Source organism: Neopsephotus bourkii, unplaced genomic scaffold (genome assembly GCF_033783945.1).
Source record: "Neopsephotus bourkii isolate Nb327-2 ecotype Australia unplaced genomic scaffold, CSIRO-AGI_Nbou_v1 NB_1792, whole genome shotgun sequence".
In the NCBI taxonomy this organism is placed as follows: Eukaryota; Metazoa; Chordata; class Aves; order Psittaciformes; family Psittacidae; genus Neopsephotus; species Neopsephotus bourkii.
In genome coordinates this window covers 1,375,166-1,400,668 of record NW_026902266.1, presented here as the reverse complement: position 1 = coordinate 1,400,668, position 25,503 = coordinate 1,375,166, and the positions used below count along the sequence as shown (strand labels likewise).

Here is a 25,503-nt window from a genome sequence, read left to right as displayed (position 1 = left end):
CTCTGGCAGAGCTGAAATGTCGGTATCACCTCCTGATTTCTCTGCCCTCTGCAGCTCTGTCAGTCCTGGCAGTGGGTGACCTGAGGGATTTTCACGAGGGGGCCATAAAAATGAACCAGATATTGTGAGAGAGAAACATCAAACACCTCTCCAGATTTAAGGGAAGACTTTACTGCAGTTTTGTAAGAGGATCTCATCTATCTCTTTAATAAGTAAAGAATTTGGGTGACACAAGACCTTCTTGTCTCCAGTGGAGGACATTTTTTCCCCAGGGAACCTGAAGCTCAGTTATTAAAAATGAAAATCTGTCTCAGCCTTTCAACTCAGTTATTGGAAACACCAGCTTTTAAAAGGGGAGAATTAAAAAGGAGGCAAACCGAGGGACCCTTTCCAGATAAACATTCCCTGTGATCTTGGTACCAGGACGGCCGCATCTGCCTGCAAAGAGGAGAAGAGGTGAGCCATGATGCTTGTTACATATTACACAGAAAATGCTGCATTTCCTCTTAGGTGCTGCCTACCTGGAGAGCTGAGCTGTACATTCACAACTCAAACCCAAAGAAAACCCTCTTCCCAAAACTGCCTGGTGCAGCTTCCAGGCTGGTGTGGGGAACAGGTTTTCATGAGCAGTAGAGATACTGCAATGAGCTGGTGAATCATTAGTTACAAACATTCCTTCGGGAAAATCATAAGGCATCCTGTTCTGCCAAATTGCTTTCAGACTTGTTTTCAGGTTTTGAGATTTGTCAGAAAGTTGTTTGTTTTTTCATACCCAAACTGTAAAAGCCCATCCATTCTAGTTTTACTGGAATTTGGAGATGATTTGCCACTGGATTCAGTGGGAGAAGAATAAGGTCCTCAGTTTTATGTTAGTCCTCATACATAAACGTTAAAAAATACTACATTTACAATGAATACAGTGAAAACAAAAGGTCAAGGAAGAAAAAGGACATTTTTGTACAAAAAAGTGAATTTTTTTAATACGTTTGTAGCAATCTTTAACTTTTGTGTTTTATAAAAAACCTTCTAACACAAGGAGAGTTCAGTATTATCATTAGCCAAAGACAATAAAGACAAAGATCAAAAAGTACTTTAAGAATATTATGTGGGTGGTAAAACAGAAAACAAAGATTTACATATGAAAATTGAGAGCCTGAATTTACAAACAAAGGTGTCCCCAGCCAGACGTTCTGCTCAAAAGTATTCTGAGCTGACTGAATATTCAACATCCTGTAAGCCCTTTATGACACTGATAGGAAAACCTGGAATTGGAAGAAAAAGAATAAGGGTTTTTTTATATTATTCTGGGGTTTCATATTCACCTTTCTTTTTATATATTTTTAATAAGTAGATAACAATGTGAAGCACTCAGCAGCTTCTAGCACTAGCTGTTCCTTTTAACTATTGGCAGAATTAAGCAATTTTGGTGTTATGTCCACTTTTACTTTCTAGCTTCAGTTTAAATTTTATTGCACCTAGGACTTAATGCTCCACTGTGAACACACCCTGAACAGTCCTGCACTGCAACAGAAAACATAAAACACTCAGCATTAGGGGTCAAGTTTCTCTGCTTTATCTTCACATTCAGGATAGCTGAGCTCTATTTCTTTCACCATTTTCTATCCAAACCTGAATATTTTTGAGGTCAAACCTCTAGAAGTAATGATGACCGTTCACCAAAATAAATGCAACACTCTCTGCTGGTTCTAGCCAAAGGTCCATGTAGTCCAATGTGAAGTCTTCGGCAGTTATTTGCCAAAATGCATGACACACAAATGTGACGTTCCTCTTTGCTAAGATGGGAACAGTAATACAGCTGTGTTCTACTAGGACCACTTGCAGTGTGCTCTGTTAGGACCCAGTTCAGCAAGGGCTTCTCTATTTTATGTCCTGTGAGTAGCACTGACAATAATGAAACAGCTGTCTGGACATAGTCCTGAGCAACCAGCTGAAGTAGGTGGCCCTGCTTGAGCAGAGGGTTTGGACAGGATGACCTCTGGAAGTCCCTTCCAGCTTCAGCTGTTCTGTGGTTCTGTGATAACAGAGCTCCAAAACCAAACAGGCTCATCAAGGCAGGGAGCCCTTGCAGTCAATGAAGAGTGTGGTGTCAAGCCCCAAGGTTATACATCAACCAGCTGTGACATTTAACAGCACTGTAACTTTTCCTGCAGCAATACAGAAGGAAAGACCCAACTCTGCCTGGTGCTGAGTATATCTGGTGAGTCTTGGGTATCTTCATTATCCACTACCAATCACCTTCAAAAACGTTCTTGGTATTCTAGAGTCGAATCTTATCTGTCTGAAGTCAGATCTCCTTTGCCTTTGGCAAGAAATGGATCAGGCCTTTTCAGAATGAGGCTGCAGCTTTGTAAAAATTATATACAGATTTTACTTTAGCATGTAGGACAGCCCCCTTATGAAATCCAAGTAACAAACACGTGAGGAAGTTTATGCTGCAGGAATACAAGAGGGGAAGATGACAGAGGAAGAAGCAAATTCCTACGAGGAGATGGGACAAAGTAGAAGAAAATACAGGAAAGAAGAGAATCAGGAGGAAAAGATGGTCAAGGGAAGAAACACAGACATGCAAACAAATGGGGGGATTGGTCTCTTCTTTTAACAAAAGGAAGAGAAACCCTCATGGGAAATTTCCCCTAAATCATTAGCATGCTTTTTGAAAGAAGGGGAAAGAGAGAAAAAGAGAAAGAGTGAAAAGGGTGTAGAGTAAGGAAAAGTGGAAGGAAGAGAGAGACAGAAAGAGGGAAATGAAGAAAAGAAGAGATGAGGAAAGGAAGAAAGGAAGAAAAGAAGGAAGAAAGGAAGAAAAGGCAGGGAGCAAAAATCGGGTGATTTCAGCACACAAGAGCATATTTAGTGATATACAGAGATGTGCACACCTGAAAATGCAAACTCCTGCCTTCAGAATTTGTGGTAAGAGTCAAGTGCAGCACCATGAGAGCATGTGAAGCATTTTCCAGGCAATGCACTATCTGGGGAGAAAATGAGTGTTTCAATTTTGGTTTCAGAAAAGTGAAAAGCAAAAACCCTGGCAAGATGCCTTAAAATCTGCTCCTTTCAGAAGAAAACCCTGACAGCAGCATCTTCTCATTATTACTTATAATCAGCAAGTGATCCTCCTCTCAAATACACCTTTCAAAATGTGCAACACTCTCTCTTACCAGCACTGGGTGCTGAACCTAATGAGCCCTTCCATCAGGACAGAGGCCAGCCTTCTCAAATAGGTTGGCTCAAATGAGGAATGCACAAGGATGGTAAAAACCTGAAATTCAAGCTGGGCTTTTTTCTGCCTCACACAACGTAAACTGTGGCAGAACACAATAAGTTTGTTGATATGTGTCAGGGCAGAAGACATAATTTTCCACTTCTCAGCACTCAGACTGAACCCTGAAAAATTATCCCATTGACCAAATGTTCATAAGATAACAAAATAAACAGAATCAACCCCGAAAGCTTTTCTTGTTCATCCTTTGCTTTATGGTCCATGAGGCTACACTCAATTTTCCTATTCGAACCATGAGAGCTAGGAAAATAGAAAAATAAAAATGAAAACTGAGCTCATGAAACAAGACTACCCCTGCCAAAGTCAAGTTGGCCCTGTGTGGGTTTCAGAGCCCACCCAGGCAGAGCCACTTGCAAGACCCATGCCTAAGATCACAATGTACTCTGCAATTACAGCGCAATGCTGACAATAGCATTTTGTCAGTAAAATAAGATGAAATAGTGCTGAAGACACATAAGGGATATGGGAGGGAGCTAGCTAAATAAAAGAAGCAATTTTGTTCACTAGTCTTTTGAGTAATAGAGCAGGCTGACAGAAGGGTTAGAGGATGGCACAGTATTTCCCTCCACAGATGTCACAGGGACACTCCTGCACGTGATTTAAGATCAACCTTTTGAATCAAAATGCCACCATGTACACTAATGAGCAAAAACTCAGGCAGTGTCCGTCCCTGGGGCTCCCGCTCCCAGGTAAGAAGCTTGTCTCCATGCTATTGTAGAAGCTCTCTTGGCAGAGTGCAGTGAGGTTGGTGGTATAACTTGCCCCCGGTTCACAATTTTCCATTTCAGACTTGCTGTCTCTGTCTTGGTTTCGGTCTATTTACTCGGAGCCATTTCTTAACAATGTCTAATTTCCTCAAGGAATCCCTCTGAGTCCCCTCTCTTAGAAATGCTGCCATATCTTTTTTTTAATCACTGAAAGGCACAAATATCCTTCCTGAGCTCTCTTACCATCCAGCCTGATTATATACATAGATTTCAGTTTCCATACATTTTCTACACAGTAGGAGTTCCCAAAACGCAGCCTCTGGGGATATAAAGTGTGGCCCCAACTGCAGCTCAGTGAGATGAAAACAAAGCCGATCAGGTACTGTTTTTACTGTTAATGAGCCTAACCAGCAGGCAGTTATTACTCAGTCTGGAAGACATAAGTGGTGGGACCCATAGCACATTCATTTTTTTATTTATGGTGATGCACGCTCATATTAGAAGTATCCCTCCAGCAGCTGGCATTTTGCCAGGGCCTGACCAGCAGTATGATAAAATGTGAACATCTTGGAGATATGGAATTCCTTTTTGTTGCCTTTTTCTTTTCTTTTCTTCTTTTTTTTTTTTTTTAAATAGCGTTCTTCTCCCCTCCTCACAACTCCCTTGACTATCAGAAGTGGACAATGAGGCTTAATTAATTTAAGATCCCAGCCCTTATTGAAAATGAAAGAAATTAGTACTTTTTCTTTCCACTTGGTGAAGTACAACTCAAACATGAGCTCATCTTCTCATAATAAAGCAAAGGCTCAAGCCTTCTGGCAAATAAAGGAGTAAAAATGAACCCTTGGACAAGAAACGAAAAGAAAGGGGTTCTCAGACAGGATGCATGTTATTATCTTGTTAATCTATTAATGGCAACTGTAAATACCTCACCCAAAATCACAGTGACTCTGAAGCATTCACTGGAGAGACTCACAAAGCCTGATCAGGAGAATGCCATCTCAGGAACCTGCAATAATTTGCCTCACCTTCCTAGTAAATCGGTTTCCAGTCTAACCCTCCCGAGTCAAAGTTACAAACCTCAATAACTGTGTGGCAGACTTGACAGCAATTAACATTACTTAGCTGCTAGCTGGATTTTAAAATCTCCCTTCCAAGTGATCTTGTTACATGGGTTTTAAGAACAGCCTGCCAGGGTGCTGTGCGGAGGAGCTGGTCTGGCCTCTCAGAAATCGGTGGTATTATGCTGGTTGGTTTCAGGGGGAAGCTGATAAATCAGTGACAGAGTAAGGGTAAATGGCATTGAGCTGTTGTTAAGAGTGTGAGGCTTGGGGTTTTGTTTTGGGGTTGGTTTTTTGTTTTTGTTTTTTTGTTTTTTTGTTTTTTTGTTTTGTTTTTTCTTTTTGGTGGGGGGAGCTCTTAATCTTCTTAGTGTTGGGGCATCACAGAAAGTGCTATTGAGAATTTACACTTATTAACCTGGTTCTTTAGTCCTGTGCATTACTCATGCATTACTCATGCACAGGAAGAAACACGGTACGCTGCAAAGCATTCCTTAATCCCTTATACCTTGATTTTCAAACTTAGAAAGTTCTCTATGACTTTTAAAGTAATTTAAAAAGCCAATAAATAAGAGTTTCGCTGAAAAATAAGTCACTGAAGTCAAACTCCCATCAGCTCTAAACCCAGCCCAGCTGTGCCGGTAGCTCAGCTCTTGGCTTGTGATGATCGATGTGGCTGGAGAATCAGGATCTGCCCTATCCTGGCACTGGGGCCCGTGAAAATTGACAAAGACATTTACTGCCCCTCTGCTTCCACCTGGAACGGGATGGAGCAAGGCTGCTCTCCCCGTTACACAGCCCTGTCTCTGGGCCGCAGGCTGGGCCTTCTCCTCCGCCTCCTTCCGCTCCTGGCACCGATGAGAACGGCGAAGGGCGTACCCGGGGTTCCCACAGCGGGGTGCTCGCCGCCGGGGTGACACACGGCGGTATCTGGTCTCTGGTCCCTGCTCACCGCTCACCGCTCACCGCTCCCCTCAGCCGGGCAGGGCGAGCCCCCCGCGCGGCGTGCCCGCCCCTCAGCGCCCATTGGCAGGCGGGCGGAGGCGGGGCGCGGCTCGGCGGGGGCGTGGCCGCCGTCAGCTGTTCGCGGTGCGCCTGGCGGCGGCTGCAGTTCGGCGGTGGGAGGCCCGGTGGTAGTGGCGGCGGCTCCGGCTCCCGGGACGCTTGTCCCGCTTCTCGGTGAGTGTCCGGGACGCTCTTTCGCCACTCGGGGCCGGCCCCTCAGGGGGCAGATCTTCGGTCAGCGGCGGCACCGAGGCCGGGCGCGATCGTGACAGGGAAGGAGATTGCCCCCAGGGTAGTCCCAGGCGGGCGGGAGGTGTAAAGTAGATTCTGTAGGGGGTCCCGCAGCGTCCCGGGGAGCGGGCAGAAGTGGGGTGCGGGCTTGCTGGTAATGAGCCCGGTGGACAGTGAGAAGGCAGCCATTGGCTGGTGTAGGCAGTGGGTAATCACCGGTGCCAGAGCCAGCCGTCCCGCCGGGCGCGGGTGTCCCGTTCCACGGCGCTGCCCGGACGAGCCGCGTTTAACCCCGTCGGTTGGGAGTGAATCCGTGGGGCTGGGTCCCGGGAGGGGAAGAGTTAAGAGCAGTTGGCGGTGCCGGAGCGCGGCCGGCCAGCTTTGTTTTGGGAAGCTGGCACGCACGTGCGCGCTGAGCCCTCCCCCCGGCTCCCGGCACTAGCCTGTCAGCGGCTCGGCTCCGCGCGCAGCCCCGGGCTGGGGGTCCGGCTGCGAGCTCCCGTGTCGGTGCGGCCGGGTCCGAGCTGCCCGGTGCCGCTGCCCGCGGGCTCGGCGGATCCCGAGGAGCGGCGCGAAGAATCGGACCGTGTTGAGGGGGGTCGAGCAAAACCTGTTGCTCTCTAACCCCAGTTCTGCTGGGGTTCGGGCTGCCCCGGGTAGGTCGGTGTCCTTGTCGCACTTCCTTGCCCATGTCCCAGAGGGGCTCTGCCGGATGAGCCCTGGCAAGCCTTGCTGAAAAGACAAAACACGTTCTCGCCTTGCCTCTCTCTTAGGTGACCGCGGTCCAGCAGCAGAGCTGGCAGGAGCTCATTGCTGCTGTGCCTAAAGGCCCGTAATTCCTTTCGGTATGCTACTTTAAGCTATGGATGTGTATCTTACAAGTGCTGTGCCAAGACAGTCCTGCTGTCACCCGAGAGAGCCAGGCCAGCTGTGGGCTGGTACCTGTTCTGCTCTACAAGCCCCTCTCTGGGGGTTGTGGCTGAGCTGAGTGAACTGCTGAGATGTCATAACTTGTACATAACCACAGTGCCCCGAGTTACACCCTGCACACCTCGTTCTTGCACTGCTAAGTCCCTTTGTCTCATCTAGCGAGCTGCTGTTGTAAGTGCTGCTCACCTGGGGGGAAAGGGGAGCACCAAGGGGAGCACTGAACACAGCCTTATGAAATTATTATTAATGTCTCCTTTAGGCCTGAAATTCCTCTTGCTAGTCTTCCATTCTGTTAAATGCTTCGCAAACCAGAGCAAAGGAAGAGACAAGAAGAGTTGAATTTCACTGCCTTGTTTGGAACTGGGTGGAAATCCTGGAGATGGATCTCTTAGGAGTCTGTCTTCCAATTGGGTTAGATGCACAGGTAACAGTAAAGGGACTTGAAGCATTTTTGGTAAATCTGCTTCTAATCGGCATATGCTTGCAAAGAGCTCTGAAATAGTGATTTAGGACTTACTTTTTTTTCTCCAGCTTTGTCCAGCTTTATGCTGCAGCAGAGCTCAGGAGTGTTTGCTGTGGCAACTACAGGACTAAGAAGTCCTGCTTTAAACACTGACACCAGCAATGCTTTTTCATTAGTAGTAAGTTGAACTAATGCACTGACAGTGCGTGTAAGCTTGAGGGTAAGAGGGGTAATGAAGTGACTGCATTTCTAGGTTTGGGACATGTCTTAAGTTGAGCTAAGGGGAGAAATGAGAAGTTGAAAGTTGGCCCTTTTAGTGAGAAGTTATGGAAAGCTTTGCCAGCTCTTGAGTTTTGCAACCACTGGGGTTTCTTAAAAATCTGGCCTTGCAGTCTTGAGATTACAAGAGCCTTTCTTCATCAGTAAGTGATATATGGGAAAAGAAGTGAATGGGGCATACTATAAAGTTCAAATACTGAAGCAAAGCAGACCCAAAGAAGCTATATGGCTATGGGGCAATTTGAAGGGTTGGGTTTACTTTTTAAGACAATGTTTTTTGAGTTTCTATGTGCTGAAGTTGGGGGTTGGCTCCCTCCTTGTGACCAGTTGTTGGGTTGGAGCTGTGGGTGGACTCTCAGACACGTGAACTTTGTCTGTCTGGGCCAGCACTTGACACAAAGTCCTGACCTTCGCCACTTGCCTCTCCTGCCCATGCAAATGGGCAGCACTGGGAGGGAGAGCGCCAGGCAGGCAAGAAAAAAAAAAAAAAGCTGTGTTTTGTTGTTGGAGCAGAAGCATTCTATCACTGACAACATTCTTGTGTCTCAGCTGTTTCTTCAAATGTCCTTTTATTGCAGGAGCAATGGATCGCCCCAGCTACCTGGAAGAGGATTATTCTAGCCTGGATGGGCTGGACGATGACGTGTTTCACTCTGATGACTTTGGACTTGCAGGTCAGCCTGGTGAGATGACTGCAACTGGCATTTTCACACAGAACCAGTCCTACAGCTGTCTTCTGGGGAGGTTTCAACTATTCCCCCTCACACACTGCTGTGGTCCCGGTATCAGGCATCCTGAGCAGCAGGACAAGGCAACTCAAACACTCAGTCCGTCCTCTTCCAGTCAGGATGTTATGTTGCCTTGTGGAGTCACTGAAGAGCCCCGGAGACTCTTCTATGGTAAGAGCACTCCAGTGTCACCAGCTTTGCAGCAAGGAAACTGTCCCTCTAGAGCTTCCCCAATCAAGCAAGATTTCTTTCATTAGGGCATTTTATTAAAGGACTGAAATGATTTTGCTTTGGTCCTGCTCCCTCAGGAAAGATAACTTGTATTTTCTTACTCTTGCTTGTCCACTGCAGGAACCAGGCACTTGCTCATTGCTTCCGCTGTCTTCGATATACCCACTCTTGTTCTTTATGGCTTTATTCTGTCATGTTTTATGTTACTGCTAGGTGTTTAAGTGCTCACCATACCTTGTATCCTACAATTTGCCTACATTTTTTTAACTTCTAGTGGTCTCATCCACATGGGAAGACTAAGAAGTTTTCACTGGAGAGAATGAAATACAAAAATTTACACTTAGCAGGACAGCTTTTAGGCTCTTTACTGGAGTTAAGTTGCTGAACAAGTAGCACATCCATCCAGTATTTTGCTAGTAACTGATGGGATACCACACCACTTTGTGTGTCTGATTCAGCTTTAATTCAAATCAGTCTCACTAAATGCCAGAGAACTGAGAAAAGTCTGGCAGAAAAGGTACAGCAACCTTTAATGGGAGACAACTTGTGGCAGAGATCCTGTAAAACTACAGAATTGTCATAAAAAATTGTCAAAATTGTCAATTGTCATAATTGTCACTTGACTGAACTATAAACAAGCAAATGGAACCAAGTGTAAGAGCCTGCCAGTCATTTGATTATGGGAAGCAACACAATGCTCTGCTTAATCAATACAAATCTTTACCGCATGCTTACGGTACACAGTCATTGGGCTTCAGGGATTGGACTTCAGCGTGACTCGAAAATTTAGGATTATGCACAACTCTTCCCTCTGTAAAGTGTACTCAGTAGAAAGGCTATTCTTTGAGCTGGAAGAATGACTCTTCTGACGTCTGTTTTGTAGGGAATGCTGGTTACCGTTTACACATCCCTCCAGCTGACTTTGTGTTGGATCCGCACCTCCAAGAGGAGCCTCAGGAAGGTCAGCGGGAAGTGCGTGCCGAGGTGCAGATTGCACGGAAGTTGCAGTGCATTGCTGACCAGTTCCACCGGCTCCACATACAGAGGGTAGGGTGTCTCTGCAGGGGGAGGTGGGGGTTAGCTACCCAGGAGCTCTGCTCTAGAAAACTGGCTCCAGGCATCAGCTAAGCAAGGCTGTTGTCTAAGACGGCAGACTGACAGCAGTGATGGGATGGCAGCAGTATCCTTATGGATTTTACTTATGCTAGATTGCTGGCTCTTAAAGATAGAAGGTAGAGTGAAGAGAATGTGTGGGATTGTATTTACTGCCTGGGAAGATAGCTGTTCTGCATTAGCTGCTGCTATTCCAGCTCTTCCAGTTCATCTGCAACAGGGTCACTGAGGCTTTCCCCATGGATCTCCCCCTTGTTACAGCTTTTACTCTTCTTCTCCACTGTCCTCACCACCAGCATCCTCTCTTCTGTGGCCCAATTGGCCATCTGTGACTTGTATCAGCTCCTCATTATGAAGATGACAACAAGCCTGGAGTCTTTTTGACACTCCTTGTCGTCTAGGGGTAGTTCTCTTGGTATATTTAGATCGTGGTAGACTTGCTAGCAGCTCCTGTGTCAAACTGTCCTAGCTAGTGCCTCGGACTTGTGACTAACTTCTTCACAATAAAAGACAGCTGTCATATGCCATCAGGTCTGAAAACCACACTCCCGAATCTTGATTTCTTTCCTTAGGGAAAAAAAAAAAAAAAAGAAAAAAAAGGAAAAAAAGAGGAAACCTTGCTCTTAAAAGAAACAAAGCAAAACCAGCATCCCTAAACCCCTTGATGCTTTCTGCCTTGCCCTCCTTCCCCTGCTGCGTTAAGGTGGAAATTCCAGCTCATGCAGTTTGTCAGTGGCAGAGGTTTGGCAGTAGGCATAACTTTGCCACTTCAATGCAAGGCCAACAAGGAGAATGTGTACCTGTTTGCATATGAAGAAGCTGACACTTGATGACTTTAGAGAGGGACAGAAAGCTTATCTCACCCCAAGTGAGCTGGTTCTCCGTTAACTGTGGGATTTGTTGCAATTCTCCTCAAGGTAAGTGAGGATCTCTGTCCTGGTCAGAAAATGTGGCTTGTGGCTGTGCAAAGGTTTGGTCCTCGCTGTGTCATCAGAGAGAGGAGGGAGTTCTGGAACTCTTCATCTCCGAATAGCAGGAGGATTAAAGCAGCTGTAACCGCAAGGTTAGCCTGTGGAAATGCAGATGCGGCCATGAATGTCATTTACCAAATTGCAGGAGTAACAAGCTACCGCGAGGTCTTTCAGTCTTTCACATATGCTGTGGCTGGCTGCGTGGGGTTTTCCCCAGTGCTACCTTTTCACCAGATAGCTGCAGACCACCCCCCCCCAACTCCCCTCCCTCGCCAGGTTCTCGCAGGACAGGGCAGGTTAACCATCTCGGTGAGGAGCCCTTGGCGTGAAGTGGTGGAACTGGTTGTAACGTGAGCTGTCACCTCGGGGGAGCGTACCTATCTGATCTCTGTGCCGTAGAGACCTATCCAGCAATACCCACCCAACCCGGCCCCGCTGAAGCCGCCGGGCAGGCCTCCTCGCCGCCCGGTGGCCCGGGGCTGGCTGCCCGCGGCGGGTGCAGACCGAGGGCCGCAGCCAGGCCCCGGGCCCCGGCCCAGCTTGCTGCAGGCCAGCCAGGCGTGCGGCCGCGTAGTAAACAAAAGCGTCCGCCGCCGGCCAGCATGGGAGGAGTTCTGCTGCCTTTGTTTGAACTGGAAGAGCAACAAGTTGTAAAGGGGGGGAGCCGCTGAGCCATTTAAATTTGAAAACAAAACAGAAAAAAACCCCAACCCCAACCCGAAAACTTAACCCCAGGACAGAGCAGTTCAGCCAGTGGTTCTCCACAGCCTGACCCTGGGATAGGCCTTGGCATTTGGATCTATTAAGGGATTCTTTCTTGTTTGTCAGGAAAACTGAGTACTGAGCCACATACTAGTGTCCAAAGCACTGTTACCCGTGGAGTGTTGTCATGCCCAATCTCTTCCCTCCCGGCCCTACATGGAGGATTTCCTTTGGCTTTTGGCACCGATCTGTGCAGGAGCCCCTCTGTCTTATGTGCAGTGACTCTTCCCAGCCTGTTGCTGCAGAAGCAAGCAGCCTGCCCCTGGAGACCTGTGAACTGGTTCACAATGTGTTGTGGTTTGAAAGGGGCAGTCTCTGGGACATGGAAAACTGGGCTGTCATTTATCTTGCTGTGAAACTAATCCCCGATTTGGATGTCCCATTCCAGCTCATCTCAAACATTTGGTCAAAACCAACTTTCCAGAGTGGTGTCTTGAATCAGATTTAGAATACCACAAAGTTAGTCACACCAATGTGGTCTTGTGAGGTCCTGAGAGAGAGCAAGCCTGGTTTTCAACACACTGTGCCTCTTTTTGGAGCCTAAAAAACATCTTATCTGTGAACGTGTGGAAAAAAAAACCGAGTGTGCCCTTTCAGTGGGAGTTGGGAAAAGCTTTCAGCATTGGAGTAATGCATACAGCTAGCCCAGGAGTTGCCCTCTTATGGCTCTTGAGGTCTATGAGACTGAGGCAGTTCACGTATGGCTCCTGTTCTGCTGCCACAGCAGCAAGGCTGTGTTGACACGAAGGTTGCTGGTTAATGCACATCCCTGGCAGAAAGGAACTGAGCAGGCAGTAGCTGCTGGGGTTGACTTCACTAAGTTGTCACTGGACTCAGCCGCATGCATAGTGTAACCCCAGCCCACACTGGGAACCCTGGAGAGTCACTGTTATCTCTGCCCTGGGATCCTGAAGCTATATGGTATTATTCTGTGGTTCTTGGCTATACAAAAGATTTCTGGGTATGCATCTCCTAAGAATAAGAGAGTTGGCAGCACCTATGCTCGCTTTTGGCATGTACATAGTTTTCAGGGTTTCATTTCCCATTAATATATTAAACAGAACACAGTAGTTTAAAAGCTGGCTTTTTCATCTTAAGATGCTAAATTTGTGATAGGAAGGGCTTGAGCAACACTCTGTGTTCCTAAGTAGCAGAGTCCGCTACAGGTTGATCCAGTTTGCAAATGGCTCTGCAAAATGGCATGCAAGACCCATTTATGTCTTCTTGAGCTCTTTAGTACCTCTTACGTGTCTGAGGCTGTGCAGCTTCTGGCAGTGTTCCCTCTGTTGTGCTTTTCTCACCCTGCCCTGGAAAACAAAGGTAGAGCTAAGACATGCCTTCTGCAGGAGAACCTAGTACCTGTCTGCTCCTTCTTGGTTTGGAGCAAGTGTGCCTTTGTTGTGGGATCTGTGAACTGCTTGCCTGTGGCTGATCTTAAAGAGTGCATTCTGAGATTATGGAGAACAGAGCTGAGTTTAGGGATCTGCTGGTCAGCTGGCTGGGATGTGCTGCCTGTGCCACACTGGCTGTGGCAACAAGTGCCTGGGATGTGCTTCAGGTCTGAGTACATTTGAGTTTCCTTGCCTTGACAAGGGGCTTCAACCTGTGCTGAACAGATAGTGTTTTTTGCAGCATGATATGCTGCTAGATGGGATGTGAGCAGACAACCAGGGACGGCAGCAGCAGTGTAAAGCTGCCCCAGAGGAGGACTGGATTATACAAGAGTGGGGTGGATGACACTATATCAGAATCACACCCCTTCAATTTGACTTGCTCCATTGAGACACTGGAATGCTACAGCTTTTTCCAAATAAAATAACTCTTTCTAAGCAGGCTGCAGTTTTGAGGGGACTGCTTTTATCACATCTCTTCTTCGTGGTGATAAGATCACTTCACAGGGGATAAAATTGTCTCTTTAAGAGCCAAGGAGTGGTAGCCTTGAACAGTTCTGGGCTGTGGTCCAAGCAGAGCCACTGACTTGCTGTATGACCTCAGACAAGTCTCTTGACCTCCTTCTGCTTCAGTCAACCCATCTGGAAAGCTTGGTTTAAAAAAAGCTGAGCCTCAATGAGAACCAGATGCTGAATCAGAGCTGAGCTTTCTTGAGTAAATAAGTGCATTACAAACAACAACAAAGCCCCTTTCCAACACATCAGGAATCCTACAGTTGATTTAGTTATGCTGACCATGCTCAAAAATCCTCTGTGGATCTAGCTCTAGAAAACTTCGCTTCTCCAAATTCCCCAATTGATTCAGCAAGTAACTCTCTTGCTGTCACTGCTATGAGCTCAAGCAATCTGTGGAGATGAATGCCCACATCTACACGGGCTGTGAACAGTGAGGCATGTACCTGTTTGCCCCAAGTTAATGACACTGAAAATGTCCATGAGGAAATGTTGTTTTCCTTTGAAAGTGAAACCTGTTAACGTTTTGCATACTTTTTCCCCTCTGTCTCTCATGAGAGTTATCAGGGCCTCCTCTGAGACACTTCTGCTTATGCAATGGGGAGCCTATGTCACTTGTCAGAAACCTAGTGGTGTGAGAGACTGGGTGCACAGTGCTATGTGTCTATCATTTATTCCAAACTCCATCAGGCTTTTCTCCATCATTCATTGAGGACACTCAGGGAATTTAAAACTTTTTTAAACTGGAATTGTTTGCAGGAAACTGTCCTTTATGATGACTTTACATTTTAGGAAAAGTGTTCAGAAAAGCTTCCTAATAATGTAATGCTCTCAAACTGTCCTGCAGTTGAGCCTGTAGCACCAGCAGCTCTGCACTTTATTTGTACCTGCAGTCTCTTTGAGACTTGTGGTAAGTGCTTTCATTTATTTCCCTAGTAGCTCAGTACGTTTCAGAATCTTCTCTGCTGCTTGCTAATGCTTGCTGGTCTGTGCTGCTGCGGCTGTGGAAAGTAGTGGGTCACCTCTTCAGTTCTGCTGTCTATGGGTTGCCCATCAGTGCAGGACTTGAATTTCCAGCTGAGGATGCAGGAGCATGGTGAGGGAGAGTACCAGACAGAGAACTGCTGATGTGAGCAAGCCCAGTATGGAGGGCAGGGGTTAAGTTGGGTATGAGGTTGAGAAGATTGAAATGTAAAGCAAAGTTCTTGCAGGGACATGGAATTGTGATCCTAGGCTTGAAGAAAGGAGTATGCCATAGGGGGAAGAGGAATTCTCACAGTAAGTGGAGACATGGAGACAGATTGGTTTGGGGTTGTTTGTGGTTTTTTGCTTAATAATGTTAGTTGGTTGGTTTTTGGTGGGGTTTTTTTGTTTTGTTTTTTTTTCATTTTGACCGATGACAGTGAAGCTTGGGCTTGAAAGTGCACCTTCCCCTATGAATACAAATGACACAGCAACCTGCTGGCCCTTGTCTAGCACCTGTTATGAAGTCTTGCTGCCTGTGGAGCTGATTACTTGACACTTAGGTTAACAGAAACTTGATAGACCCTTTCACATCTGATCTGAATTGAAATTATTTGGTATATTAAGACACTGAGAACAAGAACATCTTTATTCTCCTGTTTAAATCATATTTCTCCCTTATCTTGAATGTTACATACAGTTCTGGTTTCCTTCTTCCAGAAATGATGCAGCAAAACTGGAAAAGGTTCAGAGAAAGGCAAGAGGATGATGAAACTTCCATATGAAAAATGAAAAAATGGGCTAGGACTGCTAAGCCTAAAAAAGACACAAAGCAAGAGGGTAGCAATATTAAACAGAAATCAAAAGTGACATGAAGGAGATGGACTAATTTCAGTACAAGAACTAGGCAAAATCAAGTTAAGCTAGTAGGAGCCAGCTCAAAGAAACTGAGGTAGTCTTTAAATGTAATACATAGCTCTGTGGAGCTCTCTATATGCTTTGTCAAGACCTACTGTGCATCCCAGTGTTTTATCTAGGTTCAAGGGGAATCGGGACAAGTTTATGGCCACTGAAGGAGACATTAAATAAACAGAAACCCGATCTGACTCGGGAAGTCCTAAGCTCAAACTAGTTAGTTGCTGAAAGAGTATTAGGGGGAGCTATTGCATGTAATTGCCCTCTGCCTTTCCTCCTGCAGCTACACAAGGCTGCTGTTGGAAGCTGGGCTATACAAACCGTTGATGCAACAGCCACATACAAGCATTGTGTATCGGTTTACTAAAAAAAACCACAAAACTTTTGCATCAGCCTAATCTATCCTTCTTTATGCTTTCAGCCGACAAAAGATTTAGATATATTATGGTTTAGTTCCTGCTGAAAATAGGAGATGATGTTAAAAAGCAAAGCTTCCTGCCTAGCTCTGGTAGAGGAAGTGGGCAGAGGATAAGGGAGCTGGGTGGCAGAAGATCAGTGCAAGCTCTGTGCAATAGCACTCTGTGATAGCACTCTCTGCATCCTTCATCATGCTGGACACAGGATTGCAGTATCTTAAGGCAGTGGGGCCACAACCTCAAAATATCAAGATTGCACACATTAAAAGCACAAAATAATTCTTTTGGCAGCACATGCAAATTGTTTTGCAGTATTTCTAACATCGCCTGCAGTATCGCTGCGTGATTTAAATAGCATTCAGTGCTGCTGCTTCTGTACAACCCCAGTAGTCTCACACGCTTTTGCATGGCCTTGGCTCTTGCAGCACCATGCTGGCTGTGACAGTAATAATGTGCTTTCTCCTTGTAGCAGTGTGACAGCTGAGTAATTATTTTTCAATTAAGAAACGATTGCAGTAATATCCCACTTCTTTTTTAGTGTGGGAGACTAGGAAATGCAGGTTATAACTTGTCTGAGATCATACAGGGATCGCTGATTGGAACCCAGTTGTTCTGCCTCCAGTCCTCCGCTTAGGTTGGTCGATCTTATTAAGATATTGCCATTTCTGAGGGGGATGATGAGATGTTTGGACTGATTATTTATGGTGAGGAGTGTGCATGTTTGTATTTTACTCAATTAAATTTTATGGTGGAAAGGCAGGAAAGCAAGCGCCCAACTGCAGAGTCCTTTGTTTCAAGCCATTGAGGAGGAATGTCCCGCTAGCCTTTTATAGTCTCTGTTTGGGGTTTTTTGTTGTTGTTGTTTCTCTTTGGTAGCTACCCTTGCCAATGGCAAAGCAATCTTTCTGAGGACCGTACCACAGCAGAAAGAATAGCGATCTAAAAATAAAAGCAGTGAGGCAACTTCTATTAACCCCAGTTCGGCTTTTCCTGATGTAATGCCTGACGGGACGCTGGCGATGGGGCACTGCAGCCACCCGCCGAGCAGAGCCCCCGACGAGGCCTGTCCCGTCGGGCGAGGAGGACCCGAGGCCGTGCGTGAGAGCGGCTGTGCCGGGCAGTGTTTGCGCTGCGGCTGCTGCTGTGTTTATATCGCTCTCTAAATTTAGCCCGTGAGTCACCAGAACTGCTGACGAGAGGCTGCTGTGCCCGCAGGCTCCAGCGCTGCACCTGCCCGCCCGCGGGCTCCCCTCGCAGCCGGACAGCCCTGCTCACCCCCCGCCCTCCGCAAGCGTATTTTCCTGTAAAAACTGTTAAAAGTGTTATTTTAACAACCCCCCGAAGTAAGCTTTAATCACCAGGGGGTGTCTCCCGCGCACTGAGCAGTTTGGGGAGCGCTTCCCTTCTGCTGCTGGTGAGGAAATAAATGCGACGTAAAGATCAGTCCACCCCACAGCCGGTGCAGGTTCGGTGCTCGACAGAGTAAGGTGTGAAGCAGCTCTGTTAGTTCACACTTGGGGTCTCACTGAACAGACCTGCCTGCTCTTGCTGCTTGCAGCTGTGGGTGTGGGCAAGGGTGGGTGTCTTCTGGGCACAGAGGCCAGGTCTGGGCATCTCTTCTGCACCTTCATAACCCCCCCCATCACGGGGGTGAATCCCCCTGAGACCCCATGGTGCAGGTAGACAGGTGTGGCTGTATGGAAATGCAAGACCCTTATTTACTGTATGTATGGAAAACACCCAGGGGTGCAGGAGGAGAAGGCTGGGGGCCTGGGAACGTGGTGGCCCGTGGTTGCCCTTCCCAGGTTGCCGTCAGCTGGCTGTTGCCATGGCGTCTGTCTGCTTCCCCTTCCTGCCCGCTTTGGAGAGGAAGGAGCGAGTGGCTGCGTATTTGTTTTTGAGCTACGAGAAAGTTGAGAACGAGCTCACCTGCACAGCTGTGCCTGCAGCGGGTTTGGGGCAGTGAACATTGCTGTTTGCTGCTCGGACCAGTGCCTTGGCCCAGGTCAGTGTCGTCCCCCCTCGGTTGGGCTGGGCAGCCTGTAAAGCGGTTATGGGGATCTGCTGCTCCTGCATCCCTCCTGCTGCACCTGCTCCTGTGTATACTCTCTCCATAAACGTACATCACTTATCTTACTTCGCAAAGCCTGATGGAGGCTTTGAGAAAGGAAGCAATACTTGAGATGACGCCTCTTTCCACCGCAAGTTTAGTCCCACATATGAGAGCCATGGGGTTTGCAAGCCAGATAGATGCAGGTCCCTGAGGAAGATCCTCCTCCTCTTGTCTCTGTCACCACGAGGAATCGTGCCACTAAGCTCCTCTTTTGGTTTTTCTCTGTTACCATCTCCTTTTTTTTTTTTTTTTCCCCTGCTGCTTTTACACATGCATTATTCTTTGGTCATTAGGAATCACAGCTGGAAAGATTTGTATTTGACTTCCATTGGCCTGCATTTCTCTCTCCAGTGGGGGACACCTTCTGTAACCTCTGTTGCCTTGGGGACTGTGACTTTCTAGTCTTTCTGAGCTAAAGCATATTTTGTGGTAGCACAATATGCCTCCAGCCACCTGGCAGCCAAAACAGCCTTCAGGGATGAGTCAGCAACTGCTCCCGGTGTGCAAGTATTTTTGTTTTCAGTGAATAAATAAAATCCCACAACTTATTGCAAATACTTGTATTAGTCATTAAAGGAAGAATGATGTTCTTGTGTATGCATATGCCATTATTCTTCTTTTGCTCTAATAGTGCCATTTATGGCCATATTTTAATCCTTCTAGTTAAGATGGGATCAGAATTTGACCGTTAACCATCTGGAAGCCATGAAGCAAAGTCAGAAGTTGCCCATAAGATCAAGAGGGTAGACAGGTGCACTGTTTTGTATATGTGATAGGAATGTACCAGACCCACATATGTCCTGTGCATGATGAGGGATATTAATGGCACATATGTATTGGGTGGAAAAGTGAATCCTATTCATCTGTTAAACATTTATGTTTAAAGATTCAAGACGCTGTGTCAGAGTAACAACATTTTCTTTGAGGTCTGTTCCCTGTCCTGGTCTTCCCTTGATCACCCCATGCAAGGGCTTGGTAGGAGTAGAAGGCTTTTCACATCTGGGGTGCTATTAGACTGATACATATCTGTATGCTTGCAATGTAAAACATATACTGGGAGTTAATTATGGGGAGGGAATAAACGTTGGGTCAATCATGTCCCTCTTTCATTTGCTTCCAGTAAACGTCTTTGCTTTTTGTGTTTGTTTACCAGTATTCTGGCTTTTGGTTCAGTGCAGTTCACGGAATAGGCTTCACTAATGTACTATTGCTGCAGAGGACACTTTTCCTGTAAAATGGCCTTTCCTTGTGACTCATTGAAGCATTCATGCTAACGCCTCAGACAGACAGTCTCTTAAGGATATCCCCTTTAAAAAGCAGCAGCTGCAATAGGAAATGGTTTTATGTGTTTCCAGCTTTGTGTTGACTTACTGTACTTGCAAGTCTAGTCTTCTTTAGTTACAGTTAGTACAGAGGGCAAAAGGGGCTTTTTTTTCATCCTGGGAAAGAAGCGTCAAAATGATCAGTGTGTTGCTAGTGCATGGAGGTGGCGAAGTGTTCATCCCTGATACTTCTGTGCAGTAGTGACTCATGGGATTGAATTGTTTTGATGAGGGACAGATCATCACAGTGAAGCATAGGAAAATTATAAAGCTGTGTTATGATAGTTATGAGTCTTAGAAACCTGTAGGAATTTACTTGAAAAATATCACATCTGAAAAAATTAGATGCCAGATTCATGGAGCCACTCTCCTGGGTTTTCTGTCCTTCCTGGCGGCCAAATTATACCACACCAAAAAACCCTCAGTCTTGAAATGTTTGAGTATTTTGGTCTCGGCAGAGGCTTGTGTAGGGAAAAGCTACTGAAAGTTGTGAAAAGGACATTTTTTAGGCTAGGAAAGTTTTTTCCATAAATTGTTTACTCTCTCTCTACTGCAAAGAGTGTCTGCCATTTCCATTCTGTGGCTCTTGCCCCATGCTGAATTAGAGCCGCAGCAAGCAGATCAGCCCAGAAGTGAAGCCATAACTCTATAAACCTTGTTTGCTAGCCTTGCTACTGAAACAAGCAGTCCAGCTCACTCCTCCTTCTTTACAATCTCTTTACAGCCTTTCTGTTGTGCTGGCACAAGCTTCAGCTTGACTACATGATGCCGTGGATCATATGGCTTAGGATCCATAGTAAAGGCAACTTCTTTATCAGATTACTTCTGGCCTTGATCACTGTCCTGCTCTAGCTCACTTTTCTGCACTAGTATGAGGAGATGACAGTGTGAGCAGGCTGCTTCAGTACACAAGCCAGTGAAAGTGTGTGTGGGATTACACTACCATGGAAGGAAACGCTGGCTGAGTACTGACCCATGGAAATACAAACCCTAGGTCTAGGAATAAAACCTGGAAAGCTGCCCTCAGCCTAGTGCTCTATTTTTTTTCACAAAATTAATGGTGTCAGCATCCTTCATAAAGGGATTTGAGATCCGGGAAACAAGGGTAAAATAATTCCTATTCTGCTCTTGCATGGAAATCACCTTGAGTGTCTTAGGCAGGTAATGGGAAACATTTTTAACTGGAGAAAGACAAAAAATGCTGTACAAAAAAAAATGGCTTCAAAGGCAGTGAAACAAACACGATAGAATATAAAGTTTAAAAAAAAAAAAAAAAAGAAAAAGAAAAAAGGAATTTTTCTCAGGATTTGTGATACCACTTCCTACTGGTTCTTTTGCAGGTCCATAACTTTTCCTCAAGTAGAGCTCTAAAACTCTTAGTTACAAAATAAAACCAAAACCTAGTACCTTCCTGAAAATGACCCCATCCTTCAAAAAAAGAATCTCACTGAATGTGGCCTCTTTTACCTATCACTGCAAAGAACAAGTAATCCTGCTCTTGTGAGGCGACATGTAAAGCTTAAGGAAGAGACAGAATATTTAGAAACTCATTATGGTGTGTGAGAAGCACACAGCTGCCTTCTACATGAAGCGGGACATTAATACAGGGAGTCTTACATGTGTTTGTCCTCCTGACAGTGTGGCATAGTCATTTCCTATATTAAGTCCCTGTAAGGCACTTTACCCTCTTGGCTGCCAGTAGAATAAAATAATCTGCCAAAGGAGATTGTCTTCAGAGCATCTATGGTATGTTCTCCATGCTTTCCTATCGTAGTTCCTTACAGGAGAAGACTGCAGAAGAAGGCATTGTGCTCACATGCCACTTCATTGAATGCTACCCAGAAATCTGTTTAACACAGAGTTAAACAGAACAGTCCACTTAATAGCTTGATAAAAACTTGGTGTCTAGATGTCATCAAGACATTGTGGTCCCATGTGCATGTTCAAGCAGATTTGGGAATGTGGCTCTATGGAGGAGGATTAGAAGAATCTTTGGAGTCTGATAAGGAAGGACAAGCCTGGTCAGACTGAGAGGCGAGTAACAAAACAAAAAGCATCTTGCTTTTTGAGACTAAAATAGGTTTTTGTAACCCAGCCCTAAGGGATAGTTTATAAAAGCTTGTTTTCACCTGTAAACCTAGCAATGTCTGCCTAGACAGTCACTATGGATTGAACCCAGGGTTGGTTACTTGAAAATAAATGATACCAGGCTCTTAGAGTCACTGTCTGTGGGTTATGCTCCAAGCACAATGGTGTTGAAATGTGTAACGGTATCTCTGTGAACTCTTCTAAATTCAGGAGACAGATGTTAAGTCTTGAGGGTAAGAAGAATGATGCACTGGTAAGGTGCAAGCTGAACACACATTTTCTGATGCCTGTTTTGTGTGTGCTTGTGGTTCAACTGGCACAGATCTACTGGGGCTGAAATACAAACATAATTTAATGACTATCTGGAAAGGCTTTGAAGAGCTGTCTATTGACACATCTCCAATACACCAGCTCTGGGTGCAACTCTCTTATTTGTGATTACATAAAGAATGCCTTGCAACCAGGTTGTTCTGCCCTGTTGGGCTAACCTGAGTTGAAACACTGTGCTCATATAATGTGCTTCAGTGCTTCTTTATGAACTCCTGTGTACTGAGGCAAAGTTGTTGGAAGCCAGTTTTCTATTTCCTTGTCTGCTGGGGATTGGGGGGGGGGAGGGGAGGGGGGTAGGTTGGGGCTGGTTTGTTTTGTTTTCCAGAAATGATCAGTCCTGCTTAGCAAATATGGAATTCTGGATGGGAAAACAAAGACTGACTTCTAATAGAGGGCTGGTTATTGAGGTGAAATAGTATCCCAGGCTGGGCAATGTAAAGAGAAACCCACCTGTTTGTATGAGATACCATTAAACTACGGGAAGGTGGGGGTATAATCAGAGCCACTTTTGCAGGGGTGATTACATATAACAAAAGAAGGAACAGTGTCCCTGCCCCAAAGCTCCGTTATAGAGTCTGGTGTCCCCCTGAAACTCAACTCCCATGTTTCTTCCTTGACAATGGGACCTGAAATAACCTCTTGGTTTTGGTTTTTTGTGTGTTTTCAAGTATGTTCTTGCTTAAGGTTTAATTGGCTCCAGTCAGTAGGAAAGGGCTCCAAGGCTGATTATTTATGGCTTACTGTCAAAAGTGGCTATAAAAAGGGCAGTATTATCTTGGAGATGCTGGGAAGGAAAATGTGGTGGGGGGAGGGTGGGGGAGTGTGTGTGTGCACGAATGTGTTTTCTTGTACTAGATGAAATCAGAGTTTTGCTGTCTCAGCAGTGTGGTTTAAATTGAAGATTAACCCTTTGACCTTCACGGTGTCAAATCACTTACAGATGGATCACCAGTTATATTTTTTTCTTTCTTTTTTTTTTTTTTTTTTACTTTCGGGGTGAAGGGGGGCTTTTTTTTTTTTTCCTTTTTTTTTTTTTAAAAAAAGAAGGTTGTTTGTTCATGCAGCTGGGGCTTTTGAAAGGCTCAGAAGCCAATCTGATTAAAAACAGCACTTGGCTAAACTCTGCAAAATCCTACAAGCACAAAAAAAGTTTAATCCTCTTGTGCACAATGCATAAAGGGTCTGCTCTTTTCTTTTTGTAATGTTAGAGCTACAATTATTTCTGGAGAACTTATCATTTCCCTCTCCCCCCTCATGCCTTGCTGCACCCCCTTGTTATGCTGATGGGATTAAAGTGTCTGCTCTTGAAAAGTGTAACTGAGTTGTTATTGGAAAAGAGAAATGGTATGTTGCAATTTTAGAAATATAAATAACCTTGCTCCAACTGTTCTCCTCTACAGCATCAGCAGAACAGAAATCAAGTGTGGTGGCAGCTTTTTCTCTTCCTACACAACTTGGCCTTAAATGCAGAGGTGAACAGGAACCACACTGGGCAGAGGTGAGCTTCGCCTGCATCCAGTCTGCAGGAAGCACTGAACAAACACTGGTTCGGGGGCGAGACATTGCACACCGCCGGCCGGATGTGAGGACTCTGAATTTCTGACACTCGTCTTCAAGTTTGAGGGTTTTTACGGACTCTTCTTTGCCGCTGCCTGCCTCCTGAGGCAGGGAGCTCTTGTCCAACACTGTCGAAGGAAAGCCAGAATGTGGGTGTGTTTGGTAAAGCTTGCTGCTGGTTCCCTGCGCCAGTGACCTCTGTGCAAGGGAGGCAGTTATTAGACTAAGAGCTTCCTCTGCCCTGTGTGTTAGTCAGTGGTAGAGTGCAGGAGTGTCATTTTGGCTGCTACTTAAAAATGATGCCTGGGATTGATGACTCTAAACATGCTTTGGGTATCTTCCAGAGCAGAGATGCTCAATTCCTCCTTGAAGAAAGTTCTTTTTAGCAATGAAACATTCAAGTAGCTTATACCCATCAGGTTACTTGTTTTCTGCATGGGTTACTGTTTATTTCCTTGCATGCTGTGTGGGAGAACATCACAATGAAATCTGATCTCTTCAGTCTTTCCACTGGGCACCAGTTGCAGTTCTCTCACATGAAGTTGTTCTTTGTCATTACCATCAACAGACAAAATCATTTCAGTAGAAAAGTCTTAAAATGAAACCTTGCGGGGGTTGCTGGTAGCTATTAGTTTCTGCCACTGTTTGTTTCCAGTTCAGTGTTCAACAGTGCCCATGAGCCAGCATAAAGCCAAAACCCATGGAATATGGCACGAGCATCATTCTTCTACAATGCTAATGTGTATGTTTTTATTAGTTTTATCATGGGTGTTTATTTTGTTTGGTTTTCTTTTCTTGTACTATAATATGGTTGGTCAGGAAGGCTTAGGTCCCAGGCATCCGATAGTTTTGCTTCAGGATTTGACAGGGAAATGAATTAGCAACTAGTCTGACATGTACACTGTATAAGCAGTCTGTCCATTACTCTAATGTGTAATGTTTGAAGTCTACTGTAAGCATATTTGACTAGCAGCAGTAGTATGACTTCAAGGGAGATCTTCTAACAGTTCCCAGTTTGTATCACTCAGAAGTTTGTCCACATGACTGGTACTGTTGAACCAGAACAGGAAAATTACCCTACCAAAAGGAAGTAGCCTTAAATATCAATGGCTGCTCTCTGTAGCCTTAACTATCATTAGTTCATAAACCCAGTGACAACTAGGGTAAAACACAAACAGAAAGGCAATACAGACTGTATTTTCTTCAGACCATTTCCATATTGCCGCTGCACCTTGTTGTAGGCCTCAAATGATACCAGTATGAGGAAAAGCTGTCCAAAGAATTGCTCTTCAGTCTTGTTACAGATGTTGACTTCAGGTGTTGAGGAATTCAGCTCTTGGTCCACTCTGAAATTGAAGCATTACTGTACAGGAAGAGTAGTCTACTTGCATGTATGCTTTCTCTTCCACCCTTCTCTGCTTATCCTTCTCTAATTCATGCTTTCTCTGGTATTTGTATAATCTCATCATTGCACTGTAGTGTCTGGTAACAGTTTGCTGAACAGTTAAATTTGGACTTTATCCCTCTCTCCCAGCCCCATCCTCTTGGTTTGCATCCTGCTCTACTGTGGCAAAATGTGCTTTAGCTCCCTGAAAGAGGTCCCCACTTTTTTTTCACTTGCATGTATTCATACTCTCAGCATAAGGAGAGTTTATGTGAGCAAAGCTTTTTTTTTTTTTTCTTTCTCCTCTTATGTTATTTTTCTAGCTAGAGCTAGAGTAATATGTTTGTCCATGATGGTTAATAATTCATATAAGTGAATCTCAAGTAATATTTTGGGGGGGGGTGGGTTTTATGAAGAGGGAGGGTGGGAGGTTTATTTAGGAGGGGGGATTGGTTTCGGATTTGTGTTTTTAAAGCATGTGCACTACAGAATTACCCAGAGGGATACAAGTGATAGCTGTTGCTGACTGTGCTGCAGGAGTATGGAAAGCCACTCTCTATCCATGATGGCAGAGATGAGGCTTTCAATATCTTGCTTTGCACAGTCTGCTTGGAGTAACTGCTGGTCATTGGAGAACACGGACTTAAATGCGGGGGAAAGGGTGAGTGGCAGTGCAAGCAGAGACTGAATTGGTGATCTCTGGGAAGCTGGACGTTAAGAAGACTCTTA

At 45.5% G+C, this 25,503-nt stretch overlaps 1 protein-coding gene across 5 annotated transcripts; it reads left to right on the top strand.

Moving 5' to 3' along the window:
* Nucleotides 1-6,149: 6,149 nt before the first annotated feature.
* On the top strand, nucleotides 6,150-25,170 carry BMF (Bcl2 modifying factor). Of its 5 annotated transcripts, none has more exons than XM_061342511.1 (5): nucleotides 6,150-6,248; nucleotides 7,495-7,659; nucleotides 8,556-8,651; nucleotides 9,820-9,983; nucleotides 23,234-25,170. In XM_061342511.1, the coding sequence occupies exons 3-5, from the start codon at nucleotides 8,561-8,563 to the stop codon at nucleotides 23,333-23,335; spliced, it is 357 nt and encodes a 118-aa protein (XP_061198495.1). In that variant the 5' UTR covers nucleotides 6,150-6,248; nucleotides 7,495-7,659; nucleotides 8,556-8,560; the 3' UTR covers nucleotides 23,336-25,170. The 5 variants fall into 5 exon arrangements, with proteins under 5 accessions (XP_061198495.1, XP_061198491.1, XP_061198494.1 ...); XM_061342507.1 differs by having other exon boundaries at nucleotides 8,556-8,876; XM_061342510.1 differs by lacking the exon at nucleotides 23,234-25,170 and having other exon boundaries at nucleotides 8,556-8,876; nucleotides 9,820-10,631.
* The last annotated feature ends 333 nt before the right edge of the window (nucleotides 25,171-25,503 follow it).